The sequence below is a fragment of the Trachurus japonicus genome, chromosome 3, assembly GCF_045865225.1.
Source record: "Trachurus japonicus isolate A0001 chromosome 3, Traja_1.0".
Lineage (NCBI taxonomy): Eukaryota > Metazoa > Chordata > Actinopteri > Carangiformes > Carangidae > Trachurus > Trachurus japonicus.
Genome location: NC_140909.1, coordinates 21,972,724 through 21,987,586, shown reverse-complemented (window position 1 = coordinate 21,987,586; position 14,863 = coordinate 21,972,724). Strand labels below are relative to the sequence as shown.

Here is a 14,863-nt window from a genome sequence, read left to right as displayed (position 1 = left end):
ATCCTCTGCTTATAGTGAGCTGCCCTTGAAGCCAATCCAGCATTAGACTGTCCCTGAGTACATCCCATCCCCAGGTAGAGTAGTGCTAATCCTCCTGACAGCACAGTGCTCTGTCGCAGCTTACCGTATATTACTATCTAGAGACTTGGGCTGGGTCTAACTCCTAGGTTACAACAGAAACACTCTGTGGGTGAACTCTAAGAGGCCAGCACTGAATGTTAAACACTATAAAGGTGAAGTTCCTTTTTGTAATCAAGGTTTATGAGTTAGAGGAAATAGGGTGGATTAGGTGGGAAATTTCCACTCAGGTAAAACCTTTGGTAAAAAACATTCTCCTGGCAACAAAAAAGCCTTAAGTACTTGCATATTTGACCCACAAATGTTTTTGAGTAAAAAAAAACTAACAAAAACACATATGTATCCTACTTACATGGACTGCATGGCCTCCTGGATCAGCTGCATCCAGGTGTTACGTTCCTCCTTTGAGCTGGCCAGGACCTCCATCATCTCCGGCTTCTCAATGCCTGCCGTGATGAGGAAGAGGCCGCGCTCTTCGTTTGCGACCTCCCTGACGATCAGCTTCTGAAGGGACATGACCGTAGAGCGCTGGTCCTACAGGGAGAGGAGGGTGGGAGAAGGAGGGGAGGTATTGATGGAGGCAGAGAGGAAGGAAAAAATGAAAAGAAAAAGGAAAGATGACAGTGGGAGGGTCGAGGAGAAAGAAGGGGAGGAGGGAGGAAGATGTTGAGGTGGGGGAAAGAGGATGGTGGAGGGTGGGTTGAAGCATGAGAGAGGAGGAGGGGGAGAGAAAGAGAGGGACAATTGTGGGAGGAGAAAAAGAAAGCAGGACAGAAACAAGTGCCGGGAAGACAGAGGGACAGATAGAAGGAAGGTCAGTCAGAGAAAAGGAGGATTACAGAGGATGAAAAAGACGTGGAACAAAGGGGGAGAGAGGACAGAAAGAGATTCTGATTATCATCATACATTAGACTGAGCTGACTTGTGGAGCATCAGCAGAGCTCAAGGCTGCAGACACTATGAAGTACATTTCAGCATTGTACATGTAACACGCAAACCGCCGTTTCATTTCTGTTCTGTCCAGCAACACTCTCTCAATGTAACCACATCCCAGCGTTTCTCATGCAACGTCTTATCTGAGGTTTAAATAAATAAACAATTGGTTTTTATTTATTTTTCCTTGCCCCCTCCAGCTGGCTCTTCCCTTCCTACTGTGACTGCGTTGTGCTGTGAGTAAAATCCACAGTCCTTAGTACTGCTCTACCTGTTTTAGTATATAATTCCCTCTTTGGATTTGCGGATTTTTCACTGCAGTGCAGCGTAGAAACAAGATGAAATCTGTATTAACAACACCACAACTGTGGATGAGGCTCATCTGATTTGGCTCCTCAAGCGTCATATTAGCCACAGCAACATATTGTACCTCTTGGCCTGGTGCTCTGACTTCTCTGTCCTTGTTGCTACAGGCGCGTTGGACAGTTGGTCACCCTCAGACCTGACGCCGACCCTCCCCAAAACTCAGCATGGGTCAGATGGCTGTCATCCATTTACTACCACATGGTATTCCTCTTTATGAAATTGCCTCACTTCAAACATGCCAAGCTTTATTTTAATGATAGATGTAATTATGATGCCACAGGCTACTTCTGTTTTATTCTCCCTGATGAGTGTGTGTGTGTGAGAGAGATGCAGACTATGTGTATGTGTGTGTGTGCCATGCCATGTAACTGTGAGTCCTGTAAACATGGAAAAAATGACTCAAACCTATATGATTTATCACAGTTGGGTTAGGTGCCCTGGGCCAGATCAGCTTTATTAGGTGCAGCTAGCGAGTTAGCCAGAAGCTCAGAGTGTTACACAATGGGAATGCTAAGCAGGGCAGCTAGTGCTAACAGCAACAACAGTCGGATAGGAAAATATGACAGCAACATCTCTGGCAGCGCTCATAACATCTTTATTACTGAAGGGAGGGAGAGAGGGAGGGAGGGAGGGAGAGAGGGAGGGAGGGAGGGGGCACATGGAGGGAACTGATGACGGGAGGAGAGAGAGAGGGTAGGAGACATAATGAGATGAAAGGAGAGAGAGATGACAGCAGGTTCCTACCAGCATGGCAAAGACATATTTCTGGTCCTTCTCTTGGAGGAAGACAAAGATGTCTGACAGCAGCAGAGCGTGGATGTCTGGAGGATCAACAGGAGAAAAGTTCAAATGCAAACATATCTCCACATTTTATACGTATAAAGAGAATTGTGTAAATACATTAGTAAGCATCCAAACCCTTTAGTCTCCCCTGGCTGTTCTTCAGCTGCAGCGCTCCTTCGTGGATCAGCCTCCTCCTCAGCAGATCCTCCCTTGCGAAAATCTGACCGCTCTTCATCATCATGATGGACTTGCTGTCCATGCGGCTGTGGAATTCCTTCAGACGCCGTCTCTTCTCATGTTCGTTCACTTTGCTATCGACTGCGGCGATCACCTCCTTCACCAGCCGGACAGCCTCCGTCAGGTCGTCGTACTCTTCTTCGTTCTCTGTGTTGTGACATGTAAGCAGAGGGGTCAGAGAGGCGGCGGCGGGGCATGTCATGACAGTAACCATAGTGTAAGGTTAGATCATAACCGACAGGAAAATAATTCTCATTGTCAGTGGAATAAAAATCAAAGCCAACCCTGTGTGTTATTCAGTCGCTTTTAGTGAAAAGTTTAAATTATGAAAAGATTATTACACAGACGCAAAATCACTCGAGGTAGAAATGAAGGCAAAAGCCAATGCTATTAGTCAATTTGGTAATGTAATGGCTCCGCAACTACTCCACAGCAGAACCAGACGGTTAGCGGGGCAAAGCTGAGGACCACTTTACACACAGCAGAGGCTGTTGTGAAATTTTGGTACCAGTTTTGGCATTTAACTGTGCCTGCAAACAGTAATGGAAGCCTGTTAACTGTTTTTAGTCAGTGGAGTTGGACACACAAATAAACACTCTGTAAAGTCACTTTTTCTTTCATGTGAGCCACGTTCATTCTGTTTCTCCTGCTTATATAGTCTGGAACAGACAACACAAGTCAGAGTCATTTGTATGCACCACTGGCTGCTCTGTCTGACCCAGCAGCGCCTGCTCTTTGAGTTAATTATAATAGTCTTTCTGAATACATCTTCCTCCCCAACTGTTCAGATGTGAATTCCACTTTACCCTAAAAAGATCCATTCAACACACCTTAATGGGAATTTAGGATGTAGAGTATAATGTGCCTCAGAATGCAAACTGATGACTGCCTGTATTACTGACTGCAGTTTCTGGTATTTCTCACCAGTGTCAGAGTAGAGACAGAAAATGGAAAGGCATTATACAAACTTCTGACCTAACCTATTGTTTCTGTTGCTGAGCAGTATTTCAGAGCTGTGCTGCTCTTGCACTAAACTTCTCTCTCGTTAGTCAGTGCTGCAAAGACTTTTTTTCTTGAAAGCCGATGCCAGTGTATACATCTTTCTCTAAACGAGGATCCCATCGCTCAGAATGAGGAGCTGTTGGAGATCACAGGTTTCCAGGATCCTTAAAAAATAAATCAGCATTCTTCGAAAAGAGCTTTATTCGCTTTATCTGAACTTCACTAATTAACGTGTCGCGTCTCGTTGGTTTATAAGCTGAGAGGATCGATCACAGTCTCATTTCTAAGTCTCTGCATGAAAGCAGATAAGCATATTTTCCAAAATGTGGAACTATTCCTCAAAATGTTTTGTTGATATGCATGCAGCTCCTCTGTTCTCAGCGTGTTGAGCAGTTTTAGCTGCAGTTGCTCTCACCAACTATTCAGCTCATCAATGAGAAACTGAACACTTAACAACTTTTGACACAGCTCCAAAATCAACAAACATACATTTCTCCTGTGTATTGCTCACCTGAGTTTTGGACTCAACACATATCACCCCCCCCAAAAAAATGTTATATTTTCCCCATATGGCTGTTGTACTCCTAAGCATCAAAATACTATCTTTAACTGGTAGTGCACTGTGTCATTTCCACTCAGTGCATATCAGAGTTGGCAGGAGAGAGTCTTCTTAAAGCACCTTGGGGATTAAGTCGGAGCTCCCCCATCCCACATGGAACTATAAACAGGCTTTGGGGACGGATTACAGAGAATGTACACAGTGGGAGGCCAGCTGACGAGAGCTGCTTCAAATCAGATATAAATATGGTGTGAATTTTTTCAGTTCCTCTTAGTGCGCTTGTTCCTTTATCCTAAAAAACATCCATCTGACGCATGTCTCATTTTTCTCATAATATATGAACGGGGTTTAAGGCTTCCTGAAACAAACACTTTGGTGTGTGTCGCACTATTACAACTGAAAATGACTGCAAATCAACTTGTTTGTCTAATGATCTATGAGCCAGCAACATTTTCTAGACCCCAATGCACTGATTAGCCTTATTCTGTCATGTTTTCTGTCACTTGTTTATGCAAAAATCCTTTAGACGAGAGCGTAATTAACGCAGCCCACCAGCAGAGAGTTTCAATATTTTTTTTAAAACAAACAAACAAACAAAAAAGCACTTGTGACAGAATATGACAATTTTCTTTACAGCCTTCAAATCTATGACTTTAATTTGCTCTTTTACTCTAAAATGACAGCTGGGAACTGTGTAATACTGCAACATCTTAATCACCTACTTTCCCGCTTATTCATTCCTCTGTAAATTGGGTTAGAAATGTTTTCTGGTTAAACTATAGGCTTGATATTACTATACTGACTTCAGCTGAAAACCAGAATAAAGTTGATTTGTTAGCCTGTAAATTATATAGTAATCTGTGATCATCCAGGATCTTCCTCTTGCCTCCTTTTAGTTTCCCCCCAAATGAAATCATTGTGATCACAAAGTAAATAGATGACACTAACCTTTAGTGTGCTGTAGCAATCTCTGAATCAACACCGGGTACTTTGTTATCCTCTGGGTCACCAGCAAGATGCATTCTGGGATACTAAGCCTCCGCACTATACTGCTGCTCATCTTTTTCTGAAAGAGACAAGAAGAGGTGGTTTAGTAAAACATGTCCATACAACAACTGGCTCAAAACAAGACAAGGTTTCAAAAATGTTAAAAAATGAAAAAATGAAATAAACACAGGAGCTAAACAAAGCAAGAGCAGGCTCCCAAGGTTGACACAGCAGTGAGTTTACTTTATGCAAAAATATAAATAATGCTCCAACCAAGATGTTTTGTCATTCAACATAAATCAGGAAAAAGACAGAACAATTATACAAAAGCATGACAAGAGATGTCAACCATGTGGAGGGACAGATGTATGATAGATACACAGACACAGGCTGAGATAAAGGCCTTACTTTGATGAAGGCTTTGAAGCGTTTGTCTTTGGTCAGCAGGTCCTTGTAGTAGTTGACGGCTTCATTGTGGCGGCTGCAGAATTTTCCGTAAACCCTCCTCATACTCTCACCGTTGCATCCTGAGAACTGGAGAAGAGAAGAGAGACTGATGTTAATACACACAAAATACACATTGGTGAAGGAGATAGAGAACAATATTTAATTCAAAGAAGGTCTACTGTACATGTATGCAGCACACAAAGACTTGCTGAGGACACCATTATTCTCCCCTGAGTAAAGGATTTCTACTTTTTCCAGATATTCTGTTCTTTTTCTTGCACACACACATACACACACACACACACACACACATCCCTCCTCTAACCTGGTTGACCAAGATATCTCCTATCCTGTTGATGATGAATTCTCCCTCCAAGCTTCCCCCCTCCAGCTGGCACTCCCTCTTCCTCTCCAGGAGGCGCAGGAGGTGCTGTGTGTGGAAATCCAACAGCTCGTCCAAGACCGGAAACAGCTTCTCCACTGTCTGGAGCTCTAGCTGCACCTCCTTCTGCAGGCCCTTACTGTATACCTCTGACATAATGCGCAGCGTCCGGATGTGATGCATCTCCGTCTGCATCAGCTCTGAAGGACAGGAAGTGATACCGAGGCAGAGAATGACATAAGCAGCAGTTTCATACAGTGTGACTCAGAGGCCTACAAGACATAATTCTGCATGTGACTGCACATTTCATACGGACATGAATGAGCTTCTCAGGATTTTTCAATCAAATTCATTTGCAAACAGATTCTAATCAAAAGCTGGAGACACACTGAGGAATTCAAAGCAGGATGTCAGTAAATGTGTGGCCACTGTAGACCATTGAGACTTGAGTGCAACTGAAATAAACTGAAGTGAGAGTCATCACTGCTTGATGAGAGTGAGTCTACCAGAGATCCAAGTCAAAACAGGCTTGTGTCACCTGACAGACGACATCAAAATGCTGTGACAGAATGAGAGTGGAAGTGATACTTTTTTTTAATACTGCTGACCTTGGGGCTAAAATGAACTCACTCTCTGAAACAACCGGTATTTTTCATTGAATGAGTATCTTGAATGGTGATGCTGTACCGTAGATGACGTCTTGTCTCTTCACCAGCTCTTTGTCCAGCTGCTGCAGGTATTGCTGCTCCACACATAAACTCCATGAATCAGCTTCCAGCTCTTTGGCTTCTGCCTCAAACTCCCCCATCAACTGCCCGTCCATCATCTCCGTCCCTGAACCAACAACACAGTCTGCACTTGACACATTGATTTTCAAACCGTCACCTTTCATTAAATAACTGGTGGATTGTTAGTTTTAAACTTGAAATATTTAGTTTGCCACATTCTACATTTCCACTATTATTCATTATTTTCATGATTCTCACATTGAACTAGAAAAGCTGACTCTCTGAGGATAAAGGTGTGAGTGTGTGTGCATGTGTGTGTGTTTAATGACCTTCATCAGTGAGTGATTCCATGGACTCTGTGACCTGGTTGTTTCTGTTGAGGGAGTCAGTCGACTGAGAGAGATACCGCAGGCCTTTAATGGGCATCTCATCAAACACCGGACTGAAAAAGGGGTAATAACAATAAAGGTTACATTAAGAATGTTGTTTCATAACACATCACAACCACAGATATAATAATGATAATTCAACACAAAGCAACAGCAACAATTCATTTAAATAATGTGAATAACCGAGGATGAATAACAAACACACACACAGACACACACTCACCCAGCGATGTTGCTTATGGACAGACTCTTGGACAGGTTGTTGCCATGGAAAGGCATGATGCTGGTGTGTCTCCTTGGTTGTGGGATCATCAGAGAAGAATGGTCTTCAGGGGACAAGATGGCCGACCAAGGGCGCTCCCGCGTCCCACCAGCTGCACCAGAGACAGACATACAGCACAGTTAGCAGAACATCTATGGATCTAGGCGAAAGGATTAGTTTATTTCATGGAGGAACTTCGAATGCTTCAACTGATCTGAAAACATAGAGACTGTCAGATTGGAGATGTGGGTGTAGTGAATCCTGCACAGAAGACTTCTCTTTTACTTTGAGAGACAGAAACATCACATCCTGTGTTCTGATGAATTTCCCCATGAAATCCCTTATTTTGATCCCTGGATCACAATAACAACCCAAAAGGAATGGCTTGATTTCATAGTGTAGGTACAGAAACTACACTTTTTGCTAGATAGGGCGGAACGATGAATCTGTAAACAATCACAGGCCATGATGATTACATTGAGAATCCCAGTTTGTTTTGACACTTACATTTGTTCCTCATGGTGACTGTAGGAAAAGGGCTTGAATCTGGTACCGCAAACTGCTGCTTGGGCAACTATCCAGAGGAATGGAGAGCATAAAAGCATAAGTGACAAGCCCAAATCGATACATGCTGCAAGACAACAAAATACTGCACAATCGGCGGTGGAGTAACTGCGAGGGAACTTTTACCTTCATCTTCACCTTGGCACAGGGAGGCAGGCTGTCCCTGCAGCCCTTGTGGACGGAAGCATTACAGTCTGGAAAGAAAAGCAACAAAACGCTCAGTGAATACTATGAGGCTGCTGATGGAGGTGGGGAGGAAAGGTGGGGGCTAGAAATTCTGACTGGTTTTCATAGCCGGCCAGGAAACTCCACCAGCCCACTAATGAAAGACAGACTGGAGCAAAGCATGTGATGCAATCGAGATGTAATACTTCTCATGGATGACGGGGGGAGAGGGGGAAAAAGAGAGATAGGTGGAGGAATGACACACACGCATAAAAACTGAATTGCATGGGAAATTTTCATTTATATAAACATTCCCAAATCACTACTTGGGACAGGGGTCATCATGTGAGGCTGCTAAAATAAGATCTGCCCTGTAATCTGATCCCTTTCGGTCGATCAAGGACTCAAAGTCTTCTGTTCTCCTTCAGAAGCTACCACACAATGTTTACATTTCATACTCGGTCATTTTATCGAGCAGAAACTTGTCTACAAGTGGAGCCTCAGTGGCAAAAAAAAGGAAGTGGCAATAAGAGGAACCATCTTCAGCTTTGTTAAAGTCTTCACTATGTTTCCAGTAATTTTCACATTTTCTTTAAACAACAGACAGAAAAACAGACATGTTGCACAAGTGAAACCAACGCACTCACTATAGGACCTATCTGTGCTCAGACTCACATGACATTTCCGCTTTTGAAATTACATCAGCACATTTAAAGTCACCGTCAGGGTGAGAAAAACATCTCGTAAGTCCAACAACAGGAGTTCCATTTTCATTTTCACCTATAAAATGAAAATACATGATTGTCTAATTGTAAGAAAAGGCTTTTTGGGTGATGCATCAAACTATAACCTGCACAGTAAAACCATCTTAAATCCCTGCAGTGATTTTCTCTTCCTAAATGGTCTTACTGGGTATTTCACTGTGTTTTGTGGATGTACAACTAATTCTAGCTAATCTGAGACAAAGGATCCCTGTTATTTGTCTGCTGAGTGGACACCAGCCAGACATCTGCAAGTACAATCCACCCCAAAAAAAAAAAAAAAAAAAATTCTCAGAACCGCTTGTGGCTCCAATAATCCCAACCAGAACGACTGAACACAACCGGAGCTGTTTGTTGTTGTTTTTTTGGCCAGTCTGAAGTATCTGAGGCAGATTGTGACCGCTGAGAGGGTCGCAGTGTTTCTGTGATCTATTGCAGAATGGTTTCTCCTTTTTAGGCTCTTCCTGGGGTTGCGCCAAAAGCCTTGTGCAATAAACATCCTCTTTAGAGCTACTGCTGCTGCTGCATCAGTGGAAAACAATGCAAAAAAAAAAGTTTTGTAGTCTGTGCTAAAAGCCAGACTTGAACATTAGAAGTAGCTCTTTATGGAGTTTCACTACTTCATACAGATCATCAGGCTGTGTAAGACAAATATGTGACAGACAAAGCCTACATGGATTGAGCTGTAACAGACTAACTTTGCAAATCATTCATTTTTATGAAGTGTTATCAATTGTTATCAACTGTGAATCAAAATAATAAGGCTCAATCAATAACATATGTACGTAGATACTACTGTAAATTGTACTGACTGAGCCTTTACTGGAGGTTAAAGAGCATGATTCATGTCCACTGAAGATCCTCTCCTCTGTGTCTTCTTTTTTTCTCCTCACTTGCTGACTCTTACCAGCAGAGCAGAGCATTTAGTCCATTTTCATATTGGAATTAAATTTATTATGAGATGAATTGTTTTAATAAAGGATCACAGCACTTAATGGGCTTTGATTAAACCTGATGCAACAGACGCACTCACATGTATTTGTCACAAATGAAAAGAACAACACCTGGAGTGAAAGAGCCTGAAAAAAAAAAAAAGATGAACAAAGGTACGTACGTGTGCAGAGGAAAGCATCCTTGCTGTTGAAAGCCTTATTGCACTGGGAGCACTGGGCTCCCTGGGACAAGCTGAGTGGTGTGAATACATGACCATTCACAGTCTTCTTGTCCTTCTCCTTCCCATCCTTGTCTTTCTCCCTTTTATCTCGCTCCTTCTCCTGAAAATAGTAGAGTTATTGTGGTTAGGGGTACAAAGCGACTGTGGACTTTGCTTCAGCGCCTAGTTAATGCCAGACAATTAGATGTTCAGGGAAAAAATACTGTGCTAAAACTGGACTAATGTAGCAGTCATTGACACAATATCTAAGCATTTGTCCAGCTGATTATGTTAAATTCCAATCTGAATCCAGCAGAGCAACATTATTACTCTCATGTACTACACAGCGGGGGGCCTTGCATATTAAGTGCTGCATTATTTATGCTGACAACAAAGTGTCTCATTAAGAGTCTGTTTTAAATGTTTTGTGTTTGTTCCAAGAGTTTTGGCTCTTGGGTTTTTCCTCAAAGACTCATGATGATAATTTGATCAGTTGGTAGATGTCACATGTAGATGTTAATATGATCTCAGAGATGATGGTGAAGCAACACAAACAGTAGCCATTTATAGCAAATCTTCATGCTACATTTGGTGTTTTCCCCGCTTCCCCAAATGCTTACATTCACCCCAGTGTCTGGTGAATGAGCACTGGGGAAGACGTTCCTGCAGGATGACTGATGGAGACACACTGTCTGGGAATCAAATCTTTGACCTTTCAATAACAGGGTGGCCTTTCTGCTGCCTCTGCATTAATGGACGAGGTCATCCTCAGCTGTTGTTCATCCTCGTACGCTGCGTTGAATCACAATCCCATAAAAGCGATGCAGAGGAGAACAGAGCTCTTATTCTCTTGGATTTACATCACAGAGCCTCCACCCAAACCCAGAGGAAATGGGAAAATGGAGTTTCCAGCTCGTTTTAATGGGCAGCCCTGGGCCTCTTGGTTTGAGGGGACCACAGAGCTCTGACATACTAGAGCTCATTCAGTTCATACGATTCAACATACTATAGGGCTGACTGGACCAAGGCGAGCCTGCATGTTTCACAGCCATTGCAACGCTTGGCATTCGTTTTCACTTCCTGCAACAACAGCTGCCTCACCAGTGGTGAAACTCACTGAAAAGCTCCTGTGAACTAGAAGCCTACTGAAAGTATTTTACACTGCAGGAGGAATTATTGTCATTTGTTTGTTTTTGTTTTACAATTTTAGGCCTGTTCATATCTTAAGTACTAAGAGGGTTCAACTTATTGGAAAAAAACACAAAGAGCAAAGAATCTCAGAAGAACATCTCTTTTGGCTACACGCAAACACAACAGAGGAAGTAATCATTTGTGACATCTAAACCAGAGATTTAAACAAGAAGACGTTCGAGTGAAAAATAACATAACAGGCATTGACTTCACTGGAAAAAGACATTAGCCCTGAGGGGAGCACCAGTCACTTTTAACACGATATTGTGACAGTCTCTTTCTTTGTAATTTGACTGGGAAAGCAGAGCTCCCTGTTAGCCTACCTCGTGCCAGCCTTTCCATCTCAGTGAGAATCCGTGGCTCCCTGTGAATCTCCTATATAACATCCCTGACTGTGGATGAGTAGCTGAAGCTGCTACCAGCAATGAGGCGACATCAGAAAAGCTGCAATGAGGAAGTGACTGGATTGCAACAGGAGGTGCTATTTCTGCAATGATCTTTCGCTCTGATGCAGACGCTGTGACAACACAGCACAAACTACAGTAGGCCCCCTTCCCCTTCCAACAGTCAAACTTCAGACACTGCGAACAACCTGGATGCACACAGTTCACCCAAAACCAGATAAGCAGTGAAAAATAAAGTGAACATTTGGATGCGTGCTTTTCATTCTTTACTTCTTTTTCACATTAATTCAATAAAGAAATGTTTTAATTTGGTGTGCGACTGTGGTTACTGAGGGGGGCGACTTTAATTGTCACTGAACATGTTCTGTCAATTATGGAGGCAATCCAATAAGCCTGACGAGGACTACAGCTGCCAAAATGAGTCCAATTTGAACATCAAAGCTTTGCTAATTGTCTTGGATTCTATACGACGCTAATCAATTATTTTGACATTTGACAGGATGGGAGCAGCCAAACTCTGTCGCTTTAAAAGGAAAGCAACAACTGAGGTTAGACAAGAGATTATAGAACCAAAACTCCCTCTGTCTTCCTGTTTTACTTCCTGTTCACCCCTCAGTGTGTCTTTGCAAGGGCGGCACATTTACACAAAGCAAACAGAAAGAAAACAACCACTTAAAGGGTTCAGCATGCTATTTCATAATAAACATAGACCTGCAATACTGTTAATGCCTATTCCACAATCATGACACCCATGGATGATGGAAAACCAGCAGAGCCAATGGCCTTGAATTATTCATTATTGTTTGATACAAAGATAAAGATAAGCAATGTAACAAAGATAAATGTGAAAATGACAATAGTCTTTTATATAGATGTCATATATGACATACAGTTAAGGCTGTATATTCTTATCAAACATATAGATCCCCTGGATATATAAAAGTAAAGCTTGTAACATATCCTATGTAATGGTTCTTACTGTATATTGCAAGCATACATATGGTAAGGGTGTACATTTAATGAATAATTTAAATGTATCTAAGTATACATGTAGAAATTATATATACTTGTGCTTTGTAAAATAAATTTAATTTAATTTTTACACATGAAATTTTATATGTGCCTATACTGCCTACATTTCATGTATGTTAATTCAATTTATGTACATTTGTGCATCAGGCACAGTACCTGCTTTAGGACTGATGGTGCTGACTTCAGTCTACTCTCTAGTGCAACAATCTCAGTTTTACTTTATAGCTGTAAAATGTCTCCTGACAGCCTGCAGCTGCAAAGAAAAACATTTTATAACGGACATCACAGCCTATGGCAGACGACAGAAAATATTTAAGACCTTTGAAAATTAAATTTAAGACTTTCTGATACCTTCTAGGGCCATTTTTTGAGGAAACTGTATTCAATTATCAGAGTTTTAAAGACCCGCAGACACCGTGTTATCAGTGCAAGGGATTCAGGATTATCATTGCTCACAGTGCAGTCCTTAAAGACCTTGTATATTCTCATAAGAAAATGACATTTTAAGTCAATCACCTCACATGGCTTAGTACTAGATGTAAAATAGAGATGACTTTGACCACATCTCACACCAGAGATTCAGGTCTGTGACCAGAAAATGTTGTGGGTTCACAACCAAACCTACGCTGGAGACTTGAAATGGGAGAAGTTACAAGAAACACTAACTTGCCCTAAAGCAAAGACACATAACCCCCCCAGCTGTCTGACCTGAGCTGCTCAGAGACTGACAGGAGAAGATGCGGAGTGCAGCTTCCAGTGTGGATGTGTGCAGATGTGTGAATGTGGAGCAGTGTGAGGCTGAAAAGTAGCCTGCTGTTCAGTCATCCTTGCTTGAAGGAATAAATGTTTAAGGAGGAGAAGAGTATGAAAGGAGACTGAATGTTGACAAAGCACACTGCACACATGTAGGCATTGCTCTGAGAAACAGTGCAGTTAATGCTATAAAGTGAAGTCGAACAAAGAGAGGAGACTTTTAAAAGGCCATAGTTTGATTTAAGAGAATGAAAACTCAATCTTTGCTCACCCTGGTCTTCTTGTACATCTTGTTTTTGAGGTAGCTGAAGGTCCGGCTGACTTTTGTCGCACCCTTTCCCTCATTGTCGCTTCGCAGAGGTCCAGGCTCTTCCTCTGATATACTGGAGCACACACACACACAGTTATTAATTTCATTTTATTTTATAAACATTCACAAGGCAGTTACTTGTTCACACATTCTGAGATTTCGCTTCAGAGAATCTCTTTACACTGTTTCTTTTATAGGTCTATAAAGGTCCCAGCTGGAGAAAAACCTAAAGACTGACCTGTATGCTAGTGATCCAGAGGTGCTGGAAAACGACCTCATACCTGGAAAGAAACGAGAGAGAGGATGTGAGCAGTGGGATGTGGTATAAATAGGACAGTAGTGTTTTTTTTTCTCTGCTATTTTTGTCATCTCAGGTGGAAATTGTCCTTCCTGCCTCTATTTAAGGCAGAGAAAACTCAGTCGCCACTGTGTCGTCCTGGTTTCCCTGAAGTAACAGAGTGACCTTACTGACATGATGGTTAAAAAAAATCTTTCTCTAGACCAGAAAGCAGTTCATGTCCTGGCTGTGCGGATCTGACAAAGAACAGAATAATGCCCTTGAGTATGGTACTTAACCTCTAGTTACCCTCGTAGAGGTGTGTGAAGGCTGACAACAAAATGTCTCTGGCACCAATGAGGGTGGCAGGAAAAAAGGCCAAAAGCTTGATGCCAGCTCTGCCTTTAGATCCAGTGCCATTAATGGCTGCTGGACAGAGGTGCCAAAAATCTGTGGCTGCACAGACACCCAACCTCACAAACTCTCAAAATACAGTCAATTTTTTTCCCCCACATACAAAAAAACTCAATTAAATTCACTTATTCTATGCTATTCAGTCTACCACACAAAGCCAAGTTAACTGTTACTAGCAAAACTCCCTGATTAACAAATTCAGATTCCCTAAATTCAATGAACTGTCAAAATGTTGATATTATTCAATTAATCTCTAATGGCCTGGCTCCTGTCTACATCCGTGATTTGCTTTTACCATACGAGCCTGACCGCTGCCTGAGATCCGCTGGTGCTGCCCTGCTTACGGTTCCAAGGTCCCGTCTTGTCACCAAAGGTGACCGGGCCTTCGCTGTCCATGCTCCACAGCTGTGGAACACCCTGCCCGGCGATCTCAGGCAGGCGAGCTCAGTGGCTTCTTTTAAATCTCTTCTTAAAACTCACTTTTATCGATTAGCCTTCTCTTAATTTTGTTTTAATTTTGTTTTACCATTATTGTATGATTACTTTGTTGTGGGTGGGTGATTTTATAATTTTATAAAGTTTTATTATGTTGTTGCCAGGAAGTTGTATTTGACCTGTTTTTATTTCTGTTGTTATTGTACAGCACCTTGTAACTTGTTTTTGAAAGGTGCTATATAAATAAAGTT

General features: G+C 42.1%; 1 protein-coding gene across 17 annotated transcripts in view; it reads right to left on the bottom strand.

The window, feature by feature from the left end:
• The window catches only part of akap13a (A-kinase anchoring protein 13a), a 112,226-nt gene that overhangs the window by 13,937 nt on the left and 83,426 nt on the right, over nt 1-14,863 (bottom strand). For all 17 annotated transcript variants that reach the window (XM_085766756.1, XM_085766810.1, XM_085766694.1 and 14 more), the window contains 14 exons: nt 13,725-13,767; nt 13,448-13,559; nt 9,758-9,917; nt 7,844-7,911; nt 7,661-7,727; nt 7,115-7,265; nt 6,832-6,944; nt 6,462-6,608; nt 5,718-5,974; nt 5,354-5,479; nt 4,907-5,024; nt 2,296-2,544; nt 2,122-2,198; nt 431-612 (listed from right to left, as the gene is read on the bottom strand). In XM_085766756.1, coding sequence (XP_085622882.1) covers nt 431-612; nt 2,122-2,198; nt 2,296-2,544; nt 4,907-5,024; nt 5,354-5,479; nt 5,718-5,974; nt 6,462-6,608; nt 6,832-6,944; nt 7,115-7,265; nt 7,661-7,727; nt 7,844-7,911; nt 9,758-9,917; nt 13,448-13,559; nt 13,725-13,767 — 1,870 coding nt within the window. The remainder of the gene's footprint in view (nt 1-430; nt 613-2,121; nt 2,199-2,295; nt 2,545-4,906; nt 5,025-5,353; nt 5,480-5,717; nt 5,975-6,461; nt 6,609-6,831; nt 6,945-7,114; nt 7,266-7,660; nt 7,728-7,843; nt 7,912-9,757; nt 9,918-13,447; nt 13,560-13,724; nt 13,768-14,863) is intronic.